We start from the raw sequence: 22,321 nt of genomic DNA on the forward strand, positions 1-22,321 counted from the left end.
ATTAAGTAAGAATTTTTATATTATTATTTATTATTAATAATAATAAGAGCACCACCTCCATAACAACAGCTTTGCCACGACACCACAACTGCCCCCATAAACTCACTTGCAATTTTTTTTCTCTTCTCTTTACTTTTTTCGTTCTCATTCTAATCTAAAGACAATGTAGTTGTTCACAAGCTCGACCAAAAATTTATGCATACAGAGAGAAATTGGTACTCTGGACATACGAATAATAACTATAACAGAATATTTTATAGACGTATAAATTTGGGGAATAAGTTTTTTTAGCTATTTCTATTTTGTCGCATACCAAACAGCGTTATCACCATTTCTGATTGTAAATACTAAAGAAAAAGATAAAGTCTGGATATTAAACATATCAAATTATAATGTAGATGAACATAGACTAATTTTGATCAAGAGTTCAAATATCCATACATGTTTTTTTCTCTTTTTAATATGCAGATATGAGGTGTAACACATAGACGTGACATGATGGGTAAGACAATGCCAATTTCTCAGTTTGTCCCTATTTCTATATCTGACGCGGCGCATTGGAATGACCTATTATTCCTAACTTAGATGGTTAACCACAACTCAATTATAAGAGTTCAATTTTTACATTTACTAGTTTTGGAACTTATATTTATATTTATAATCTAAAGCATGAAAAAGAACACACTATGAACTAAAACATGGAAAATAAATAAACATCTTAATCCTGTCCCTCCAAAATTACTATTTTTCTTATGCGTGCAACACATGGGCAAAGTATAATTTAATAATGAATTAATTTAAAAAGTAAAGATCATCCAAAATACCCTCAACCTAAATGTAATGTTACAAACTAGTAAGACATCAACAATACATAATTAAAATTTTAAAATACGAACTAAATTTTAAAATCAAATAGTTGGTCTTAAGATAGTTCACGGTGCATACGACTTCCAACTTCTATCTGAATTTTTCATAGTGTTGCAATTAAAATTCTTGATATCCCGAATTTGGGTTTCGTCACAAACGCGACAAATTATACTCTCAAGTCCTACACAAAAATCTAGTGCACATAGTAAAATATTGATTTTTTTAATGAAAACTTATGTAACAATATAGCTAAAATGAAATTACAAGATAAATTAAAAGTTCCAATCAATGCGCTTATATTCTACAAATATATGCTCACAATATCATATGGAGCACTTTTATATATTTATGGAGAAATGTGAATAGAATCAACTAAAACAATCTAATGTGAAAGTTGTTTAAAAAATGGTAATATGAAAGATACACCCTAACGTTTTTAAGGGTTTCACATATTCTTGATTAAATATTATTTTGCAGGGATTGTGTTTTTCATTAATGAAAATTCAGTATAGGTCTTTGAACAGGTTTCCTAGATTTTTTTTTTTCCCTCTTACACAGGTCTACTTTTTTATTCAATTTTTCTTTACAGATTATTAAAATCTAATAAAGTGTGTAGAAAAATATACATAGAAATAAATACAAATTACATATTAAAGTTGGTGATCAGAGAGATATCGTCTAAATTTTGCAACATGATCTCTAAAGAAAGAAGAAAAAAATAATATATTTATAAGTATGAGGAATATCGTTTTTATGAGAAGACGTTACATCCATAGTGTTATTGGGAGTATTTTATTGAATAACTTTTTGAAAAGTAGGAAATAAATTATTAAATTTGCATATCTGAGTTGTAACACAAAGCTGTGACATGATTGGTAAGATAATGCGAAGTTCCCATCTCGTCACGATTTCTGTATTCCATGCATGTCGTTTTGGAGTGAATTATGATTCCATAACTCTGTTGTTCGTTTGTGGGTGAAATAGGGAATGGAACAAGAAGTACGATAAAATAATATTAACTTTTTATCATTAATGTGAGAGGGAAAAGAGTATAATAATTTTACACTAAAAATGTTACAATTAAGGAAAAGCATACTGTGTTATATTTATTTTTGCTTTACTTTTTCAAATATAAATCATTTTTATAATATGCAAGAAAAAGAAAAAGAAGAGACTAATATAATAAAATGTTACCTCTTCAATTAAGTCCGTAGAGATTTTCTTTTATAATTTTTTTACACCTTTTCATTGGGTATCTTGATCAATATAATACACGATTTGAATATTATATTTAAACAATTTTTTCACCTCGGTATCACAATCCAACCTTGCATATTATATTACAATAATTGTTTCATGGCTCCCAAACAAAAATATGTTTACTGTAAAATATAATAAACGGTTTTCTCAAGGTATATTCGGCCGAATTTAGACATTATTTTAGCCATTTCCAAATAGATTTATTCTAAAAAATCTATATGACAAATTGGGTTAACTAAAAAATAATCACCGAACTTAATTTAAGTTTTTTTAAGTCTATATAATTTGTGGATTATATGGACTTGTACTGAATCGATTTTAAGATTTATGAAGTGATCTATTTTTAAAATAATAAAAATATTACTTATTAAAACATGTGTTGTGATCCATATATTATATAATTTAATTTAAAAATAACAGACTTTGTTTATTAATATAAAATTTTGTCTTTTTAAGTTTCGAATTTAACATTTTTTAAGTAAATCAAGATAGATAGTTGGTATGGTGATTCAATCTAGATTTAGCTTCACCTAAAAATTATATTCCATTAAAAATAGAACTGAACTGAAAACTTTAAAACCGAGAGAACCCCGTTTTAAAACAATTCGTCAAACGAACATTTTATGTGAGACAACTATAATAATAATAATAATATCCGTTTTATATGAGATGGGTTATGTTAAGATATTGTAAATTGAATATTGTTGAAATTTGATTATTTTTTTAATTTGTGTGCATAAATCAAGGTGATTTAGTTCTGACAAAGAAATATAGTTTGAATAAAAATTAAGGAATATCCTCTATTTAATTTTCGTTCATGAAAGACAATATCATTCAAGCTAAAGATAAAGAAATGCTGTTTCTCTAGTTTTCGTTCAAGCAAGAATATGCATTAGAACTGCATTATTATGATTTGTAAATTTTTTGAGGAAAAATTATATTTATATATAAAGACAGAAATTATATGAATTTTATTTAATAAAGATCTCACGTAGTATAAAGAAAAATTGCACAAATTAAGAATATTATTATATATATATATACGCAAATATGTTGATATCAAATTGCTATAAATTTTTGTGTTATTCTTACATGATATTATGTTGCCTTTTATGGATGTTGTTGACAATTATAAACATTGTTAGCCTTTTATGGGTGTTATGGGGAGTCTCCGCATAAAAATGTTTATGTACATTTCTTAATATTTTTGTACATCTCTAAATTCTTATCGGTATTGCCTTAAGAATTATAATATTAAGTCTCCCGTTTATACACTTCTTAAGGAAAAAATATTATGCACACCTCTTAATTTTTATATTCATTCAACACTTAATTAAAAAAAATAGTTTTTTTTCACCTTGTTAGTTGATTCATTCTAAATCATTTTTTATATTTTAAAATAAAAATATTTTTTATTGGTATTAGATAAATTTTAAATAGATAATAGAGTGTATTATTATCACTCTTCAAAAAAATTAGTTACGAGTTATTACTGTAGCTGGTGTTATTATTACTTTAAAAATTATCTCATTTAATTAAAGTGCATAAATAAAAAAATTAAATTCTAAAGTTACCACTTGGATGAGCGTTGAAAAAGAAAATCTATTACTGAAAATAGAAAGAAGATGTGAAAGTGGGTTGGATTTGTAGAATTAATATATTTTGATTGAATTGTTGGAATTACCTTGTATTAGCTTAATGCAAAATTAATATATTAAAAAACATATAAAAATATTAACACTACTCAGAATCTCTTACCTACACACATATATAAACATATGAATAAGCAATAAAGATGTTAAATAAAATTATAACGTTTTTGACAAAATTAATAATGTCCTCCCTTTGAGAAGTTCTTCTGAATTTTCTTAATCACTAAATTTGTATTTTTTAAACTACTCCCTATCATTAACTTTGTTAAAAATATCAAGTCCAATTAAAAGATAAATACTAACCTTAGAATTTTAATTTAAAAGTAAGCTCAAAATCTAATTAAAAAGTCCTGACTGAAAGTTCAAGTTACTTCATCACCAACATTAACTTTTGTTGCAGAATTAACGGAATTTATCTTTTAGTCTTGTAAAAAAAATAACTTGAAGTGTGTGCTGAAGTTTAAGTTTATGTATGTTTTGATATTTGAAGTCTTGTATATCTATAAAAAATAGAATAAAATTTATTCGAAACAAATATATATTGAACTTGATTAACACGAAATTAATGTGAACAAAGAATCCTTTAATTGTAGAATGAATAAAAAAAGTAAAGAGCATAAACTGATATTTTGGAGCAGCAAGAACTTTGTCTCATCAGTGATAGGAATAAGTTGAGAAAATGAAATAAACTAAAAATATATATAAAGATTATAAATAGACAGGTTGATGGTGTGTGAACGAAGCAGGGTTGTTAGTATTATAATAGTCCTGGCATTATTAATGAAGTGTATGATACTGGGTTGGATTGGGCAGCACCGCGCAGGGGTATTATCGTCCATGGAAAGATTTAGTTAGCAATATGCGCTTATCGTGTGGACCCCGCGTCTACTCGGCTTGCAAATTCGAAACGGTGACGCAGCGATCCTACCATCACCAATGTCTATCCAACCCACATGCTCCACCTCATGTCCTCTCTATAAATTCCTCTTCCCTCCCTGCGTTCCAAGCTCGCTTCCTTCTCTTCATTTCCCATACCGTTTTACTTCTCATTCTTCTTCTACTTCTTCAACTATGGGTATCACCTCCATCGCCTCTCCTTTCGACGCCATCCTCTTTGGTGAGTACAGGCCAACGCATGCTTCCTCTGTTTCTTCTTTCTTCCAAATCACTCTTTCTTAGTTCTTAATTCTTAATAATTAAACAGATTTGGACGACACCTTGTACCCCTCCTCCACCGGAATTGATCCCTGCGTCAAGAGAAACATCGAACTCTTTCTCATAGAGAAATGCGGATTCTCAGAATCCAAAGCGCTCACTCTCCGAGTTGAACTATTCAAAACCTACGGAAGCACCCTCGCCGGTTTGCGAGTCAGTATAACAAAATTTCCATCAATGTCCCTTCCATAACTCACAATAAGTCATAATTATACTCATTACAACAATCTCTCTTTCCTTACTTTACAGGCTCTTGGTTATGATATCACCGCAGATGAATACCACAGGTGAGAATAAAACACAGATAAAAACTACACCGAACAGAATTTTCTTTATTAACACTAAATAAACGTTGGTCTAGAACTAAACTTTTCGTTCTCTTGACATTCAACCAGTTTCGTGCACGGAAGGCTACCTTACGACTCCATCAAGCCTGACGCTCAGTTACGGAACCTCCTCTGCACTATCAAACAAAGAAAAATTGTATGTTACTACTTCTCGGTGGAATTTTTCTTTCCTCTTTTTTTATTACTATTTTATTCTGATTTTCTTATCTTCGTTTAAGGTTTTCACCAATTCGGATAGGATTCACGCGATGAGGGCTTTGGATAGGCTTGGGATCAAGGACTGTTTCGAGCAAATTATTTGCTTCGAGACTATTAACCCGAATCTCCCCAACGCAACCCGACCCGACGAATTTCCCGTCCTCCTCAAACCATCGCCGGACGCCTTCAAGATCGCGCTCCACGCTGCCAACGTGGATCCTCGTCGTACGGTAAGGGCGCCGCGAACTGCCTTTACTGTAAAATCACGTTAAAATACTAATTCAAGAAGCAACAGTAATCAACGGTCCCAGAAACCAAAACCAAGGAGTTCTAAAATAGTTAGTTGATAGCAGGGTTATTTTAGGCATGCGATAAAGTCTTGAATTAGTTATGAGGAAAATCACTTTCTAAATATTGATCGAAATAAATTGAAAATACATAAAAGAAAGGGTGTTTCCACACACAATACAAGGGGACAAAAGTCAAGAAACGAAACGGGTCGTCACTTCTTGTTTCGCGATGTCGTTTTTTGACAGTGAAAAGTTAATGAGATTATTATTTAAGGAAAAGTCAGAATGGGTGAGTTTTATTTTTTATTAGAAATTATTGAGATGAATGAGGAATAATGGTTTGTTAAAATATATATTGCAGCTGTTTCTGGATGACAGCGTTCGGAACATTGCCGCGGGAAAAGAAATGGGTCTGCATACAGTTCTGGTAATTTCGCAGACGACGTCGTATAGCATCTGTATAAGTGCATCATGTTAAATGTTGATAAGTAAGTGGTGGTGTGTTTGGAATGTTTGTATAGGTTGGGAAGACAGTGAAAAGCAAGGAAGCGGACTATGCAGTGGAGTTTGTGAATAACGTGGCGCAAGCGATACCGGAGATATGGGCAAACAAAATGGACGGTGAAGATGAAGCGATGGCACGTACGAAAAGCGAGTTGGAGTCTGCGTTGGCCATTGCCGTGGTTGGAGCTTGAAAACTGACCCTTTGTTTGGATATGGGATAAGGCTTGACGTTGTACATTTCCAACCAACCCAACTATCCAAACAATTAAAATAATAGTAAAATAACAAGGAAGACAATAACAATAAGTTACATGGCCCCCTTGGCAATTATTTGCGTCATGTTAATCGTGTGAATATTGTAACATATTGTCTACGCGTCCTCTCATCAATAAAATCAATTTCTCTCTCTCTTTCTCTCCTACTTTTCATTATCTTTCTTCACCGTGTACCAGAATATTCCAGAACCGTTTCACGTCGTCTGAACAACCATGCCTTCCAAAATGTTTCTTTTCATACTGGAGAACAAATCCCAAACTTACCGTATCAACCGTAACTTTTGCAAAAGCTCGTTGGCTATTTCGCCAAATGCAAGAAACATGTTACATCACTTCACTCAATTAATTAATCGAGAGTTTTGCATTGGACGTGACAACATTGTTGAAATAATTATCTAACTATGCCTATTAGATTAATGTTTTCTTAACACATTTTTTAATACATTTCTTCTCCTAGTTAGTAGAATTTTATGCCTTTTAGTTAATCAATTATATATTAATTTATCCAGTACTAAAAAAATATGTGTTTGGAACACGTCAGAGAGAACAACATTAACGCTTTAAATAAGCGTAAGTCCTTTTCAAGCTTCACAAATTGTCTTTCTAAATTCATTTTTATAAATAAAGGCTCGCCTTTAATACTTTCACCATTTTGTTGGCAATGTACAGTTTTTTGTCTTTACATCCACAGTTTTGAACTTATCCAACATTAGGCAACACAAATTATGCAAAACCATAAACAATTATAACATAGCTTTATTAAATAATTGAAGACAATTATTTCTTCTACATGTAGTGATGTTTAGCTGATGTTATACGTAACTGTAATCTACATTTGTTTGAACGAATTTTTCAATTATGATTTTTAGGAAATGGATGAAATATACCAATAGAAGTCAATGGTCATTTATGGACAATTATCAGGTTATATTAGTTTACATTTTATAAATATACGGTATTAATTATTGATTATTGGGTTTTGATTCCCTAGAATGTACTGATAAATAATCAATGGACTTGACTGTTCCAAACTCTATAAATAATACAACTAATGACCAGGTACAATCATCCTTTTCTATCCTAATAAAATATAGACCTCTCTATGAAACATATCCATTGGAGTGGATCGCGTTTTCGGAGAGGATTGAAGATCAAAAGAGAGCACAGCAAGGAAGGACGACCGAACCTTGGACCAATTAAATCGAAACATTTTGGCGCCCATCGTGGGGCCGAGCGACATCCCCATGAAGTCATGAAGAACCAGATGCGCGCTCGGTCTCGACATCGCTACTTCGGATCAACACCTCAGAATTCGTAATCATTTCTAAAGGCATGTCTTTTGTTTTGAAAACTTTTAGGAAGGTTCATACTTCAACTTGGTCACGTTCTACCAACTCTTAATTTTAAATTATAAATTATAAAATATTATGCACAGGATCTGTTCAGAAATGTGTTCAACCTTGTCACCGACTCTTAGTTTTAAATTATAAATTATAAAATATTATGTGTAGGAAGGTTCAGACCTCAACTTGATCAGGTTTTACCAACTCTTAATTTTAAATTATAAAATATTATGCATAATATGGTTCAGAAATGGGTTCAGGTTCTACCGACTCTTAGATTTAAATTATAAATTATAAAATATTATGTGCAGGAAGGTTTAGACCTCAACTTGGTTAGGTTCTACCAACTCTTAATTTTAAATTATAAAATATTATGCACAGGATGGTTCAGAGCTGCGTTCAACCTTGTCAGGTTCTACCGACTCTTAGTTTTAAATTATAAATTATAAAATATCATGTGCAAAAAGGTTCAGACCTACCTTCAACCGTGTCAGGTTATAATGGCCGCTCGAGGGGAAGTCAGAAAAATGACTTCCTCTCTCAACGCAGGAAATCAGAAAAATGACTCATGCCTCAAGACCGAAAGTCAGAAAAATGACTCATGCCTCAACGCAGGAAGTCAGAAAAATGACTCTTGCTTCAAGACTGCTCTGGGGAAGTCAGAAAAATGACTCATGCCTCAACGCAGGAAGTCAGAAAAATGACTCATGCCTCAACCCAGGAAGTCAGAAAAATGACTCATGCCTCAACCCAGGAAGTCAGAAAAATGACTCATGCCTCAACGCAGGAAGTCAGAAAAATGACTCTTGCTTCAAGACCGCTCGGGGGAAGCCAGAAAAATGACTTCAGAAATCCCCGTTCAACACAGGAAGTTAGAAAAATAACTCCTGCCTCAAGCCGTTCGGGTGAAGTCCGAAAAAGGGCTTCAGAAATCCCCGCTCAACGCAGGAAGTTCGAAAAAGAACTTTTATCAGTCAACTACTCAACAAGTTCAGCTTTGTCAGGTTCCAATGCCTTTTCATTATAAAAATAAATTATAAAATATTGAAGCGTTTACTTTATTTTATTTAAAAGCATTTTCTGTTCAGTGTAGGGAACATATCCAAAGAGAACTCTTAGCATTTTCTGTTTAGTGAGCGACCTCTTTTAAAGCTCATAATAATCCATACGCACCTCTTTCGAATAAAAGAGCTTGCTTGGGCTTGGGGTACTATATGAAATATACCGATCGGAGTTAATGGTCATTCATGGGCAATTATCAGGTATTAATAGGTCAGATTACCTTACACTTTACAAATATACGATATTAAATTATTAGGTTTGATTCCCTAAAATGTACTGATAACTAATCAATGGACTTGACTGCCATAAGTTCTATAAATAATACAATTGATGTCACATACAATCATACTTTTCTATCCTAATAAAATATAGATCTCTTTATGAAACATATCTGACTTGAACATAGGAGTGTCTTCTGCAGGTCAACAACCCATTGGAGTGGATCGCGTTCTCGGAGAGGATTTAAGATCAAAAGAGAGCAGAGAAAGGAAGGACGACCGAACTTCAAATCAATTCAACCGAAACCGGAAACAAAAATATAAAATAATAAAACTAATCTCTTAGTAAAGTAAAATTAGTTTAACACAATAAAAAAGAAAATTTAGACAATTTATGAGAGAATCTCTGCTCATTCCCGTATATATAAATTAATTCTAACTTACAGAGATTTTTTTTTTCTAAAAATTATTTCCAATTTTGTTTTCGTTTGTAAATTCTAAGCCTTTTCTGGTTGAATAGTGATTAAAGCAGGAGAACACAAATTTAACGCAAGAGAAGTGATGGAATAATTTCATTAAGTCTATAATTGAGCTTATAATAAGTAATTAAGCGGTCTAAGGATAATGAGTAGTAACTAACACGAGTCCTACTCATCACGAAGTAACCATGATGACCTTCAGACCATTTACATATATATTCGCAAAGCTATCATGTTAATAAGATTACTAAAAAAATACGGATCTAAATTTTAAATACAAGTAAATTGAGTATATCGACGAAAGAGAGCGATGGTAACCTGTGGCTGATGACAATATTTTCTAAATCACCGGTAAACGCTTGATACAATTAGAGAATAACTCTAAAATATGAAAGCATTTATTTATTTATTTCACGTGTCTTGGTGGTAATTATTTATCCCATAAATCTCATAATGAAATGAATATCTTTCTTTAGCTAAGACTTGAAATCCAAATTGAAAGTTTCAACACACTATGATTTATTTTAATCAATAGTAACCGTGCAACTATTAATAATGATAATAGTTTATCACAGGCTTTATCTTGCTAAGTGAGTTCATTTCAAACTGTTTAGGATGGATTTTGATTTTGGGCTTTTACATTGCATCCTAAAATTTTTCGGGTGCAGTATCTCAAATTTTTAAAATGACCATTTTACTTTTTGGAAAAGTCGTTTCCAGATTACATATTTTAAAAAGTATTTAGAATTTTTGAAACAAAATTTATGGAACAAGTTTTTCACAATGTCATTTTTGGAACGTATGAAATGTATTTTGCAATAAGATTTTCAGAATGCATATAATGTCTTTTGGAATGAATTTTCTGCAACATTCCCACATAAAATATATGTCGAAAAGAACTATTTGGAATATATAAAATATGGTTCAAAAAGAAAATTTCAAACTATATTAAATATGTTTGGAAAAGAGCTTTTCATAATGAGTTTTTTTTTTTTTCATTTTTTCTCTTCTTCTCGTTCTCCCACTCTTGATTCTATGCAGCAGTGGTGATGATGGCAGCAGCGATGCCGACGAGGTAGTGGCATTGGTGGTGTGGTACAGTGCTGAAAAGCGTTTGAATATTTTTCTCTAATTATAGAGCTGCAATTAGTCATTGTTGGAGGTACAGGAAGCTAAGACCTTGATTATGTCCCTAACAAAATAATGGGTCACAAAGAACAATACATATTGGCCCAGTTTTAGATTAAGATAGGTTAGGACAACCTTCGAGTTACTAACCGAACCTCTGACGGATACATATTATTTAATTTCATGAGTGACTTATTTCTAAAGTTTATTTTTATCAGCAAAGATTTATTTTTAAAGTTTAACTTTAATCCTTTGTCGATGTAAAAAATTAACTTTCGACAATAAAATTTATGATAAATATAATTTTTAAGATAATTGTTATGAAACTCAATGAATTTATCATATTGCATATATTAGTGTTGTGACTTTTTTTACGGAAATATTAATCTTATGGTTAAATAACGATATGTTTTTCATTGTCATAGTTAGTGTATAGGTTTTGTTACGTTAGAATAAAAAACAAATCTATCAATAATGTAGAACTTTTTCACACCACAATTATGTTTCTTCGAACTCAAACTTTCTGCAGAGTGAGTCCTGAACATTTGGACTGTCGGGTAGTTATCTTGCTGCCATTTTAAACGGTTAAGTTTTTGTGGAGATGCTTATAAACAAATTTCGTCTCATAGCCTAAATAATGTGATATTTTAAAATGAACCAAAAGCATCATAATTATAATTTTGTATTTCTTTTATTATATACAATTGAACTGTATAGACCAGTGTTATATGAAGCAGTCAAAGTTTAGATCGCATCAAATTTAGATTCAAATAAATGACTCAAGATCAGGACAGCAGTAAACTCTTGCTGCAACTGAAAATTGTAGAGCTACCTATTGGCCAATTATTGAAAAAAAAAATGGTATTTGTCGTTATGTTAGTCATTGACTCATGGTGTCGTGTAGAGTTGCCACCGTTTATAATGAGAAACACACAGAAAAAACAGGTTGTGCTGTACATGTAAGCCTCGTTGAACGTTGAAAGCGATATAGTTGGAAGATCGAGATAAAATGTAAAATCCAATTCACTCATGACTGATGAATTATTATTGATCACAGAATTCTCAAATCAGATATGTCCGGTGTTATTACTTTGTCATAGGTTTGATCAAGTTGAAGCAAATCAATATTCCAAAAGATGTTGACGACAGTAATGATAAAACAATACTAAAGAGAGAATACGAGAAAAATAGCTATAAAATTAAGGCACATGAGTTTAGCATCTGTGGCATAAATTTGACAATATAAGTACAGAGCATATAGGAGGAATGAAGGAGGTGGTGCTTACAAATCATACGGTTGCTTGCCGGTGAACTTGACCTCGATGGGATTAACATTCTTACCAATAGACCTGAAGTTTTGGCCAACCCCTTGGCGTCCCGGGTTGACCTTCTCAGGGTAGACACCATCCTTGGGGTGCAAGTACTGAACTTCTCCGTTGGGGAAGACCCTGTAGAACTGGTAATTGATCTTGTACTTTGACCTCAGTCTAGTTCCAAGAGCCAAACACTGTTCCTTCCTGGCCAACTTCAATAGGTTGGGACCCTCCCTCATGATGGCAGCACCCCCAGTGGGCATTTCAAAGATCTGTTCTTTGGGGGACGTCCATGTGATCACATAGAACTCCTCCACCTGGGCCTTCCTCAAAAGCCCACCAGTGCTGCCTCCGAAGATCGGGGAAGGCGTGTTTGGGTCCAGTTCCGGTGGGGTGAACCCAACGGGTGCCTCTTTTGTTACGGCCTCTGCGGTTTCATCGGCCGCTGCAGCTCTGATTGTCTTGGAGAACTTGAGGGGCTTCGCAGAGGAGAAGGAGAAGGTGGGGGATTGCTTCCATGGCACGGAGACACGGTCGGTGGGTTTGAGAGCAGAGAAGGAAGGGCTGAAGAGGGAGGCTTGGGTTGCCATGGCCATGCTGAGAAGGGTTGGGTTGTTGTTGTGTTGTGAGAGATCAGTGAAAAACAAAAGAAAAGAGATGAAAGAAGTATAGGATGGAGAAGATTTTGGATGGGTTGTGTGGATTTGGATATGGATAAGTGGATATGGTTTCCACCAATTACAATCAAAGATTTTGATTCATCCTCTTACCCACACCTCACACCTCTTATTCCCCGTTGCACGAAAATAAATAAATATATTTTACATTAAAATATATATCTTTATTTGCATATACAGCCAATAAAATAAATATTCAGGTTAAAATAAATTTTCATTGATAGTTGCTAATTACTAATTCAGTTTTTTGTTTTATATTACTTTCTCACTTCAAAACTACTTTGTTATTTAAAGTGACAGTCACATTATCAAGGTGTATTGATCGAACAAATATTATGTTTTATGTATATACAAAGATGTTATCTTAATTAAACAAGAATACGTACATAATTCGAAACAAATCTATCTAATAATATGAATAAATATCAAATGATCATTAAATATATAAATAATAAATGCAAGACAAAAAATTAAGGATAGATATCTTAATTTTAACATATAAGTTATAAATACTTAAGACTACTCCAATATAAAAAAATTATTTAAAATTTGTTTTTAATATAAAAATATTTTTTAAATATTTTAAACAGTATACAATTTAAACTTGATCTTGTAGGCAACACTAGTACAAAAACACCGTATAAGGTTGTTGTTTTTCGGCCTTTCACATCGAATTCGAGGTCGTCGTCATATTGGGAGACGTTAGATTGACGTCGAAAATAGAACAATTCGACGTAAAGCAAATTAAAGTCGAATTTTGTCAATATTCGACGTTAATAATTTTTTTTGTTTTTTTAATTAATTGTGATACTTTTTTATAACTCTACGAGACCTTAAAAGTATAAAAAGAATAAATTCCAGTTTTTTGTATTTTATAAAGCATTAACTATGATCGTGTAGTATCAATAACAAATAACAACAACAAACAAGCACAAAAAAACAAACAAGTTCAACAAATAAGTTTTTCAAAACGAAAACGAAAATTAACCTTCAAAATGTAGGTAATAAAGTGTTGTCACCCGTTAGAGAAAAAGCAAAATGCGCATATGAAGGACAAGAACACGAAAATATATATGATAATTGTCAAATTTCGTTTGGGAAAAGCTTGATCATAGAAGAGGATATCACGCACTAACAGGGAATGAATTTTCAATCTCCAGCTCAAATTTTTATTGAATTCGCTAACCTTTTAGCGTCTAACGCTGGGTCATTTAACGTTTTATATCATTTTGACGTCTGATTTTAAGAAATTCGACATAACAAATTTGATGTCGAATTACCATACTAGTGCAAGGAGAGCAACTGAAATATTTTAGAATATTGGGTATAAACTTTGATCTTCTAGCTTTTTAATTGAAGCATATTTGTTTCAAAATTTTAAAGCTAATGGTGGGAGTTTATCAAAGAAACTGAGATGGAACGTGATCCAATGGATCTTTCTCTGCCAAAACATTTATTCTTGAACGTGAACCACCTCGAATTAATTTTTATAGAACCAGTTATTAAAAAATTAAATATAAATCTAAATAAAAATGAAAACTCATAAAATCATTAACCTATCTTCAATATACTTATGATTTGCAGTTATATTTGACTTCGATCTGCAAGTGAAAATGCAACTCTGTTCATATTCATAACGATGTAGATTTATTTAACCGTACTTTTCTTAGTTAATATTATGTGAAACCAAATTCGATTCATGGGTTGGTAATTCAACCCAACTCATTTATTAGTGAGCTAGAAAATTCGAACCCAGTCCGACCCACCACGAGTTGATGGGTACACGGTCGCTTACTTAATTACAATTTTTTTAAAATAAAAAAATTACAAACTTTCTGTAATTTAAATCTAAACAAATTTTACTTCCAAGAGTGTTTAATTAATTTTGAAAATAAAGAATTTAAATAATTTTTTCAAACAAAAAATAAATAAATATATTTTCATAAAATTAAAATTAAATTTTAATAAAATAAAAATAGGTAAGTGGGTTGGTGGGTCAACCCGACCTATTACAGGTTCAACCTACATGAGTCGGATTTAAATGAGTCAGATTGAAATCTAACCCGCTTAAAATATACAATTTTTTCAAACTTAATCCGGTTCAAACCCGTGATGAGCCGGATTGATCCACAGGTTATGACCATTTTGACAGCTCTAGATATAATAGGTGTTTCTCAATGAAGAGGGAATATAAATTACAAGTAATTAAAGAAGGGAGGAAAAAAAAAGGATTTGAAGTACTCAGAAAAGACAAACAGTTCTCAAATAAAAGAGTATATACAAAAATTAAATGAAAAGAATAAACATCAACTTTCGAGATTTATATATGAAAAATAAAAGGATAAAATTATGATGGTTGGGTAGTCTCACTGACCCAGGCTTTCAAATGAAAGACCAAGCAAATAACAATCACGTGAACAACGTAGGTTATGAGATGAGTTTCAAGCTAAAAACGAAATTAAAATTAAGCTATGAAAATGATTTATTAAAACGGAAAACAAAAGTTATATTAGTTGACACACTGATGAAATTGAACAATTTGCACTACAGTGAATATACTTGGCCCAATTTCATGTGTGGAAGTCCACGTCTATCACTTGTTTGTTTAAATGCCATAAAAAGTATCGTTTATAGTTACCTGAAACCAACTTACAAACCAAACAAGTAGCTCGCTCAAGAGCCTCTTGAAATACTTTAAAAACACAACACAATCATAAATAGTTGCATATGTAATAACAACCGATGCATGGAAAAGTAATCACATAAATTGTTTATTTAATACCCAAACTCTCTGGTTAGTCATAGTGACGTGAGAGGATATATATAAGCTAGAAAAGGAGTTTCAGATGGATATGCTGTTGGGGATTCCCTTGCCAGTAAGCCCACCCTCCTTTGAATGATCCGAAGTGTTGGGATAGAGAAGTGTATAGGGCACCTTCACTGGTCCATTTCGATTTTTCAATCTTTCGTCCTTGTTTCTTTTGGTAATATTACTCTCAATTTCCATTAGTTTCTCTGAGAATCTATCAAATGCTTTCAACGGTTCAACATCCAAAGTCCATTCGGTGTTCTCACTCTGTCCAAGATAAACCTCTTCCGTTGAGTGCCTTGACAAAATTTCAATCAGTGACACGCCAAGGAGTGTTTGGAACTGGGCAGTGATTGTTTTTAGGAATGCCAAGTCAGGGTTTGACTTAAGTTCTTCAAACTCTGGGGTACCTAACTCGGGCATGAACCTACGACTCACTGTTGGACGATTAGGAAGGTACCCAGCATAAGGATATTGTCCAAAATTCACAGCTGCATGGAAAGCAGAAGCTAGCCAAATGATAATGGTGCATGATTGAATGAGTTCCTCTCTAGTTTTCATCTCTCCCCACCATGGTCTGTCTTTTAAATCACCATGACCCTCGTTGCGTATTTCTTTCCACCAATTCTGAAGTTCATCATCTTCCTCAACCATTTCACTCGACGTGTAATAGAAGTTACAATATTCAGTCACCCAAGTTTCAATTGCTTCCCAAATTTCTAACCCATCCACAGCATATGGATAGTCCTCTATCACAAGCTTAAGTCCATGAGGATAACTAGAATCTTGAACTGCCATTCCCCTGATATTCATTCAATCCAAATACAATCGTAGGATGTTATGTTATTATGTAGAGATTGCTAACAACACAAATTCATTAGAAATAACTAATTGTGTGGTGTCATTTCTTACTTAATAAAACCTCACTCTCAAGTCGTTTTTTTGACTGAACTCACCTCTTAAGCAAATCAGCAGGTAGTGCCTGGTCGGGAAAAACCCAACTTTTGTATGTAAAAGCTGACATTTCCATGGAAAATTTGCCGGGGAAAACTGTTTTCTCTAACACCCCTCCAGCACTGATGAGCAAGTGTCGAGCTAAGGCATTTATATGCATTGTGTCCTTGAAGTGTGGCTTCAAGAGCTTGTATATGGGATGAAGAATGCTCAACTGTCTATGTGTGGCTATTACGAATGGTTCAATTACTGCGTGGGAGTGCAACCTACGCAAGAGTCATAATTTTCTTGTCATATATTTAAGATAAGAAATATCATGAAACACTTGAAGTGCTAGATTAGTTTTCTGGAAACCATACCAGTGGCTGACCAATTGATGATATCCTGAATCATTCACAGCTACATAAGCTTTAGCTAGCTGCCAAACTGAAGCTGCTGATCCTTCTTTAGCTGGAACGAAAACTTTGCTTACAGCACCATGTTGTTCACCTTGTGGATGAGGTAAGCTTAGTTCTATAGCTAGTGGCTTTAGTGTACCGTCATCTTGTAGAAACAAGAGTGTTCTACTGGCATAAGTCTTTGTGTTGGTAGAGTTTATTCGACTTATGTATGGCATCAACGCATCATGATGATCTAATATAAATAACTTCTTTTCTTGAATTGCCTGCAATATGAAGATACTTGGTTAGTGACATATAGATTAAATATAACATAATTCATTACGTGTTTCTATGGAAAAGGAGAGTAGTGATTAGTACATCATTTATTGTGAGCCCATCTAAACTATTTTCTATGTCTGTTGCCCTGATGGAGCTAGTTTGGTCACCATAAGCATTGGGGTCTAACTTGCTGACAGGAGGAAAATCCTGCATATTGCATTTAGATTTAACCCGTCAGAACAGAAACATCAAGTTCAAAACAGATGAGATTTCGTAATTTATTTTTTTCTTCTTGTTTTCTTTCAAGAATTGGAGTTTCCCATTAATGATCTAAACTTCTCAAGAATTTATCATTGAAGTAAAATTTTAGTTGCTATAGAAAGTCAACACTTAATCACTTTGTTGTCTATGTATAGTCTAATTATAAATTGGCGTTGTTTTTTTGCTGTACTTGGAGACGTTGGATGATGACAGGGTTAACCCCAGCAAGCATTTCTCTTGCAAATTCCTCGTCTGTCCTCCAAGCCCTTTTACTCTCTGCAATTATACCAATATTAATGTAACTAGAATAATTATTTATGGGATGATCCAAGCTAAAAGAAATAACGGGAAAGCATTAAAACACCTTTGATCACGTCAGGCAACGGAAATTTAAGGAATCTCTCACCATCATTCCTAATAAGTTCTCTCACCAACTCATAGGGAACAAGTTCTCTTAGTTTTTTTACCAGAGAATCACTTGGCAACTTAATACATCCCTTATAAATTCTAAGAACATCTTCAAAGGTGTCAAACTCATTAAAAGTTTTGTCACACAAAGATGTAATCTCTGGAAGCACAACTTGACTAACAGACTTTACTGCGTAAGCCAAAAAATCTGAAAACTTGACGTGCCCAAACTGCTCATCTCTTGGAACATAAATCTTTTTTACACATAGAAGAGGCAATCTTGACTCAGTCTTGGGGTCTGCAATCATGACAGAACCAGAATACTCGTTATCATGAATAATACACCACCAATCCGTTTCTCACACATGTTTATATATCGGATACTTTACTTCTAAACAAATACAAAAAAAAAATTATGACCATTTTATCTTTATAAATGTACGTCATTTTGTTATTATTATGACTTCTGTGGGAAACCTGTTTTGGTGTGTGGCCGACCAGTTCTTCCTCTTCGGGGATACGGTAACTGTGAGCCTCCACCAAGTACAGGGCGTGCGCTGTTAGGACCATTATCGGGAGATCCCAAATCATTATAGAATGCATAGTCGTAAACTCTATCCCACTCTTTAAGCCTTCCAAACCCTTTTCCGCGAAGAACTATTAGTTCTTGTTCCCTGAATCTGCGCAGTGGCTCCGGTGTTTCACATGGAAGATAAGCCTAAACCACAAAGCCAACTCAGTTCAGATTAAAATAAAATAAAATTACAATTATAAATTGAAATAACTACTATTTTATTACGTAATATTATATGTCAATTACACATAATAAAAATTATAAAAAAAATTCATTCTACCCATAATTTAAATTAAAAAAATTAAAATTTAGAAAAGCATATAAAACATTTAATAAGGGTTTAATTATTTTTAAAAAAATCTTAAATTATAATTTTATAACAAATTTTCTTTAGAAACACAAATTTTATTTATATGATAATATATCTGTAGTTGTATATAGTTTTGTATCATTTTACATTTATCAACTAATTTATCCGTTAGTTTATCAAATGTTTCTGCTTCGTTTAACTAGATGATCAAGTTATAATTTATAAGTTAGATATGAATTAACTTATAAACTAATAACTAATTTTAAAGCATATTTGAGGAAGAAACTTAAAAAAAAATACGTAAATTGTTTAAATTATGATCGTTTTTTATGTGACACAATTTACTTCTAATAATTATTTCTCATAAATGGAAAGCTTTAATGTGTTATCGAAAACTATTTACTTTTTTCTGTACTTCATTTTTAAGTGTGATTGAAATTTGTTCTGACAAACTAAGAAATATAATACAAAAAACATATTTTAATAAAATATTTATAATTTTTATTTAATATTGCAATAAATACATATGTTGTACTAAGATAATTACAAGGTCATAAGTGAAAGATAAGACAACAAAATAATCATTAATATTATTTAATATAAGAAGAAAAATAACACAGATTCTTAGAAGGAAGTGGCTTTAAGTTGTTTTATTGTATAAGTTTTTTAGTATAAACATATGACAGTCGAAGAAAAAGTGGTATTAAGTATAAAAAATAAAGTTACCTTGTTGGCAAAGAAGACACGATCATAGGCATAACGATGAACGGGATAGACCCAAGAATTGCAGAGAAATTTGACAGGGCCGTGGCCAGGAATGTGTTCAATGGTGAGTGTTTTTAGGTAGAATTGGCTATGGTGATGGTTCTTGATGATGAATGCTCCAGGAACTCCCATGGTTTCATCCCACTCAAATGTGATGGAGAATTCTACGTCTGTTGCCGGAGTTGTTAGAGAAGAAATGGTTGAAACCCATTTCTCCAAGTATGCAACTTCTCCGACAGGACCTGGGTTAGGAGAAGTAGCACTGATGAGCTGAAGAGAGACACCCCTCCCTAATAACTCATGAATTCGATCAAGAATGTTCGCTTTTATGTCATGGAAATCCAATAACCCCTTCTTCATTAGGGTCACTCTCCCTCTTACCTCTCTCCTTCTCTCCAACTTTTGGATCACCTCCATCTAGCTTCTTCCTGTTTCTCCGCTTCAAACACCCTTTCAGAATATGTTTATAAGACTAACATTGCCTCCTCCTTTATATAACACAAAACAAACTTATTAATATTGTTAAGTTCCATAAATTTGCATTAGTGTATGTTTCTGCTGAATGGGACCGGGGAAAACGCCTGCTACTAAGTTAGAATGGGCTTTTGCAAGTCTATATAATTATCAAAGAACAGAGAGTTTACTTTCTCCTTTGACTGTTATTTATATGATTTTAGAGAATATTACTCATTAATTTACCTCTTAATGGCTTTCAATGCACACCTTAAATACTCGACAATGACCGTTATCTCATTAACTACACATTCATGAGCATTCAACTACGGTCTCCCGTCCACAGTTTTATACATCTGCCCGATCAGATCTCTTGGATCGGACATATTGTGCTTAAGAGATCCGATCGAACATATCAGACTGGGACACCCGATCGGACATATTAGCCTTGCTTCCAGCAGCTCGACATTGTCTAAACCTTCCGGGTCGGTTGTCCGCCCCGGTAGTAACAGTGTAAAACACAGAAACTAATAAAAATATCTCTAATTTTTTTCATTAGTTTAATTTATATAAAATGTACACATTTTCTATATCAAAGTTAGTCGATCTAGATTATACAGGTTACTTATTATATATTCAATTAACAAACGAATCCACTTAGTTCAATTCTCCTTAAGGTAAATTGTAAATTTTGTAATATAATTTAATTTATCTCAAGTTTATGAATGGGTTCACTTAAATATTTTTTATTTTTCTAATTTGTTTTAAATATTTATTGACTCGCCTATTTCTAGTTTTATAATTAAAATGTTCATATATTTTATACTAAACATTAATTACACTTAAGAAGTCATTATAAATATACTAAATAAAAATCAAAGTATCAATTTATATAATTGAGTAAATAAATAAATTGAGTATATCTAAATCGTTCAACGTTATTAAACAAATATTCTAGTTTTATAAAAGATCAAACGGTCAATTTACATAATTAAAAGTATAAAACAATTATAATAAAAAAGTGATAAATAGATAGTCTTTTGTATTTAAAAAATTATATAATTTTTTAATTAAACTCAATTTGAATCTGTAGTAATATGAGTTTAAACTTATTTTCTTATTAATTATCGATAGACGAAAACATAATATGAAGAATGGGTTCTCCTTCACAACTTTTCTCGACTTTGCTCTTCACTGTTTTCACGATAGAGTTAATGATATATCAACTTTAAATGTGAGTCTAAATTTTGAGTTAAATAAAAATTATAAAATTAAATAACATGTAAGAAAATAAAGAAAAAATATAAATTCATTATCTTAATATTTTAGATTGGTAATAATATTGATCTTTTATTAAAGTTGTGTATCTCTAATGAATCCACTCGTTGAACCTATTACATTAATCTATACATGTTAAATTTTTAATTAGGTTATTTGAACTACTTTTTTCTTCAATTCGTTTTCAATTTATTTTTTAACAAGCTTTTTCGCCATAGTTGATTGTTGTAATAGTAGCCTAACTGTTTGAGTTAGTTGTGTGAATTTGCAATAAAGTTGTTACAATTTGAAGTTAAAAGGTGACTGTAAAAAGAATATATGGGTGGACTGAACTCGCAAAAGATTGAGAATATTATCGAAATATTTGGTTAAAAACTGGGTTGAAAACATGAGAGTACTACTGGGCAGAGATTGATTGACACGATGATACTAAAGTAATAGATTAATTATGCATGTAATTAATTTTTTAAAATAAAAGTTAAATGCAAGGATCCAATGATAAAACACATATAAGTCGAGTAAGAAATAGTTCAGAATTTAAATTAAAAACTATCAAATAATTAAAGATGAAGAAGGTAATTTGGTTTATTGTTAATAGTCAACGCATGCAGTTACCTGCATGGAAAATAAAGTGTAAACTATAATAAGTTAAAAAAAAATTACTAAATCACGAAAAATGATAGTATGTATTTGTTGATTACACAGAGGGTGTAATTAATAAGAAACCCAACCCATTAGGTTAGGCCGAATGAGAAAGATGTGGTTTAATGTATTATGATACAGTAAGCATGTTCCAACTCGTTAGGTTTGGAACAAAAGGAAACCACAAGAAAGAGACAGTTGTCCAGAACTTGTTTGGAACCTAGATCAACTTTTCCTTTTTATCTATTTATTATTATCTCTCTTTCTACTACTTTCCGTCTTTATAAATACGGAAACCACAAGAAAGAGACACTTGTCCAGATCTCTCTTTCTACTACCTAGATTAACTTTTTTTTTTTTTTCACTCTTTGTAAGAAAAA

At 32.1% G+C, this 22,321-nt stretch overlaps 3 protein-coding genes across 3 annotated transcripts; 1 reads left to right on the plus strand and 2 right to left on the minus strand.

The window, feature by feature from the left end:
* The first annotated feature begins 4,738 nt into the window (after positions 1-4,738).
* LOC124847338 (Haloacid dehalogenase-like hydrolase (HAD) superfamily protein) lies at positions 4,739-6,739 on the plus strand. The gene is made up of 7 exons (XM_047324806.2): positions 4,739-4,896; positions 4,984-5,147; positions 5,244-5,281; positions 5,390-5,477; positions 5,560-5,769; positions 6,191-6,256; positions 6,351-6,739. Exons 1-7 carry the CDS (start codon positions 4,851-4,853, stop codon positions 6,522-6,524), a joined length of 786 nt encoding a protein of 261 aa, XP_047180762.1. The 5' UTR covers positions 4,739-4,850; the 3' UTR covers positions 6,525-6,739.
* Positions 6,740-12,015: 5,276 nt separating this feature from the next.
* LOC124847348 (photosystem I reaction center subunit II, chloroplastic-like) lies at positions 12,016-12,801 on the minus strand. Its single transcript, XM_047324820.2, has one exon. It carries the CDS (start codon positions 12,745-12,747, stop codon positions 12,121-12,123), a length of 627 nt encoding a protein of 208 aa, XP_047180776.1. The 5' UTR covers positions 12,748-12,801; the 3' UTR covers positions 12,016-12,120.
* Positions 12,802-15,541: 2,740 nt separating this feature from the next.
* On the minus strand, positions 15,542-20,009 carry LOC124847332 (linoleate 9S-lipoxygenase 5-like). The gene is made up of 8 exons (XM_047324799.2): positions 19,530-20,009; positions 18,397-18,637; positions 17,876-18,217; positions 17,702-17,787; positions 17,350-17,457; positions 16,951-17,255; positions 16,594-16,857; positions 15,542-16,439 (listed from the first exon to the last, which is right to left on the minus strand). The coding sequence occupies exons 1-8, from the start codon at positions 19,983-19,985 to the stop codon at positions 15,671-15,673; spliced, it is 2,571 nt and encodes an 856-aa protein (XP_047180755.2). The 5' UTR covers positions 19,986-20,009; the 3' UTR covers positions 15,542-15,670.
* Between the last annotated feature and the right edge of the window lie 2,312 nt (positions 20,010-22,321).

The sequence above is a fragment of the Vigna umbellata genome, chromosome 8 (assembly GCF_029865625.1).
Source record: "Vigna umbellata cultivar VRB3 chromosome 8, Vumbellata_1.0, whole genome shotgun sequence".
NCBI lineage: Eukaryota > Viridiplantae > Streptophyta > Magnoliopsida > Fabales > Fabaceae > Vigna > Vigna umbellata.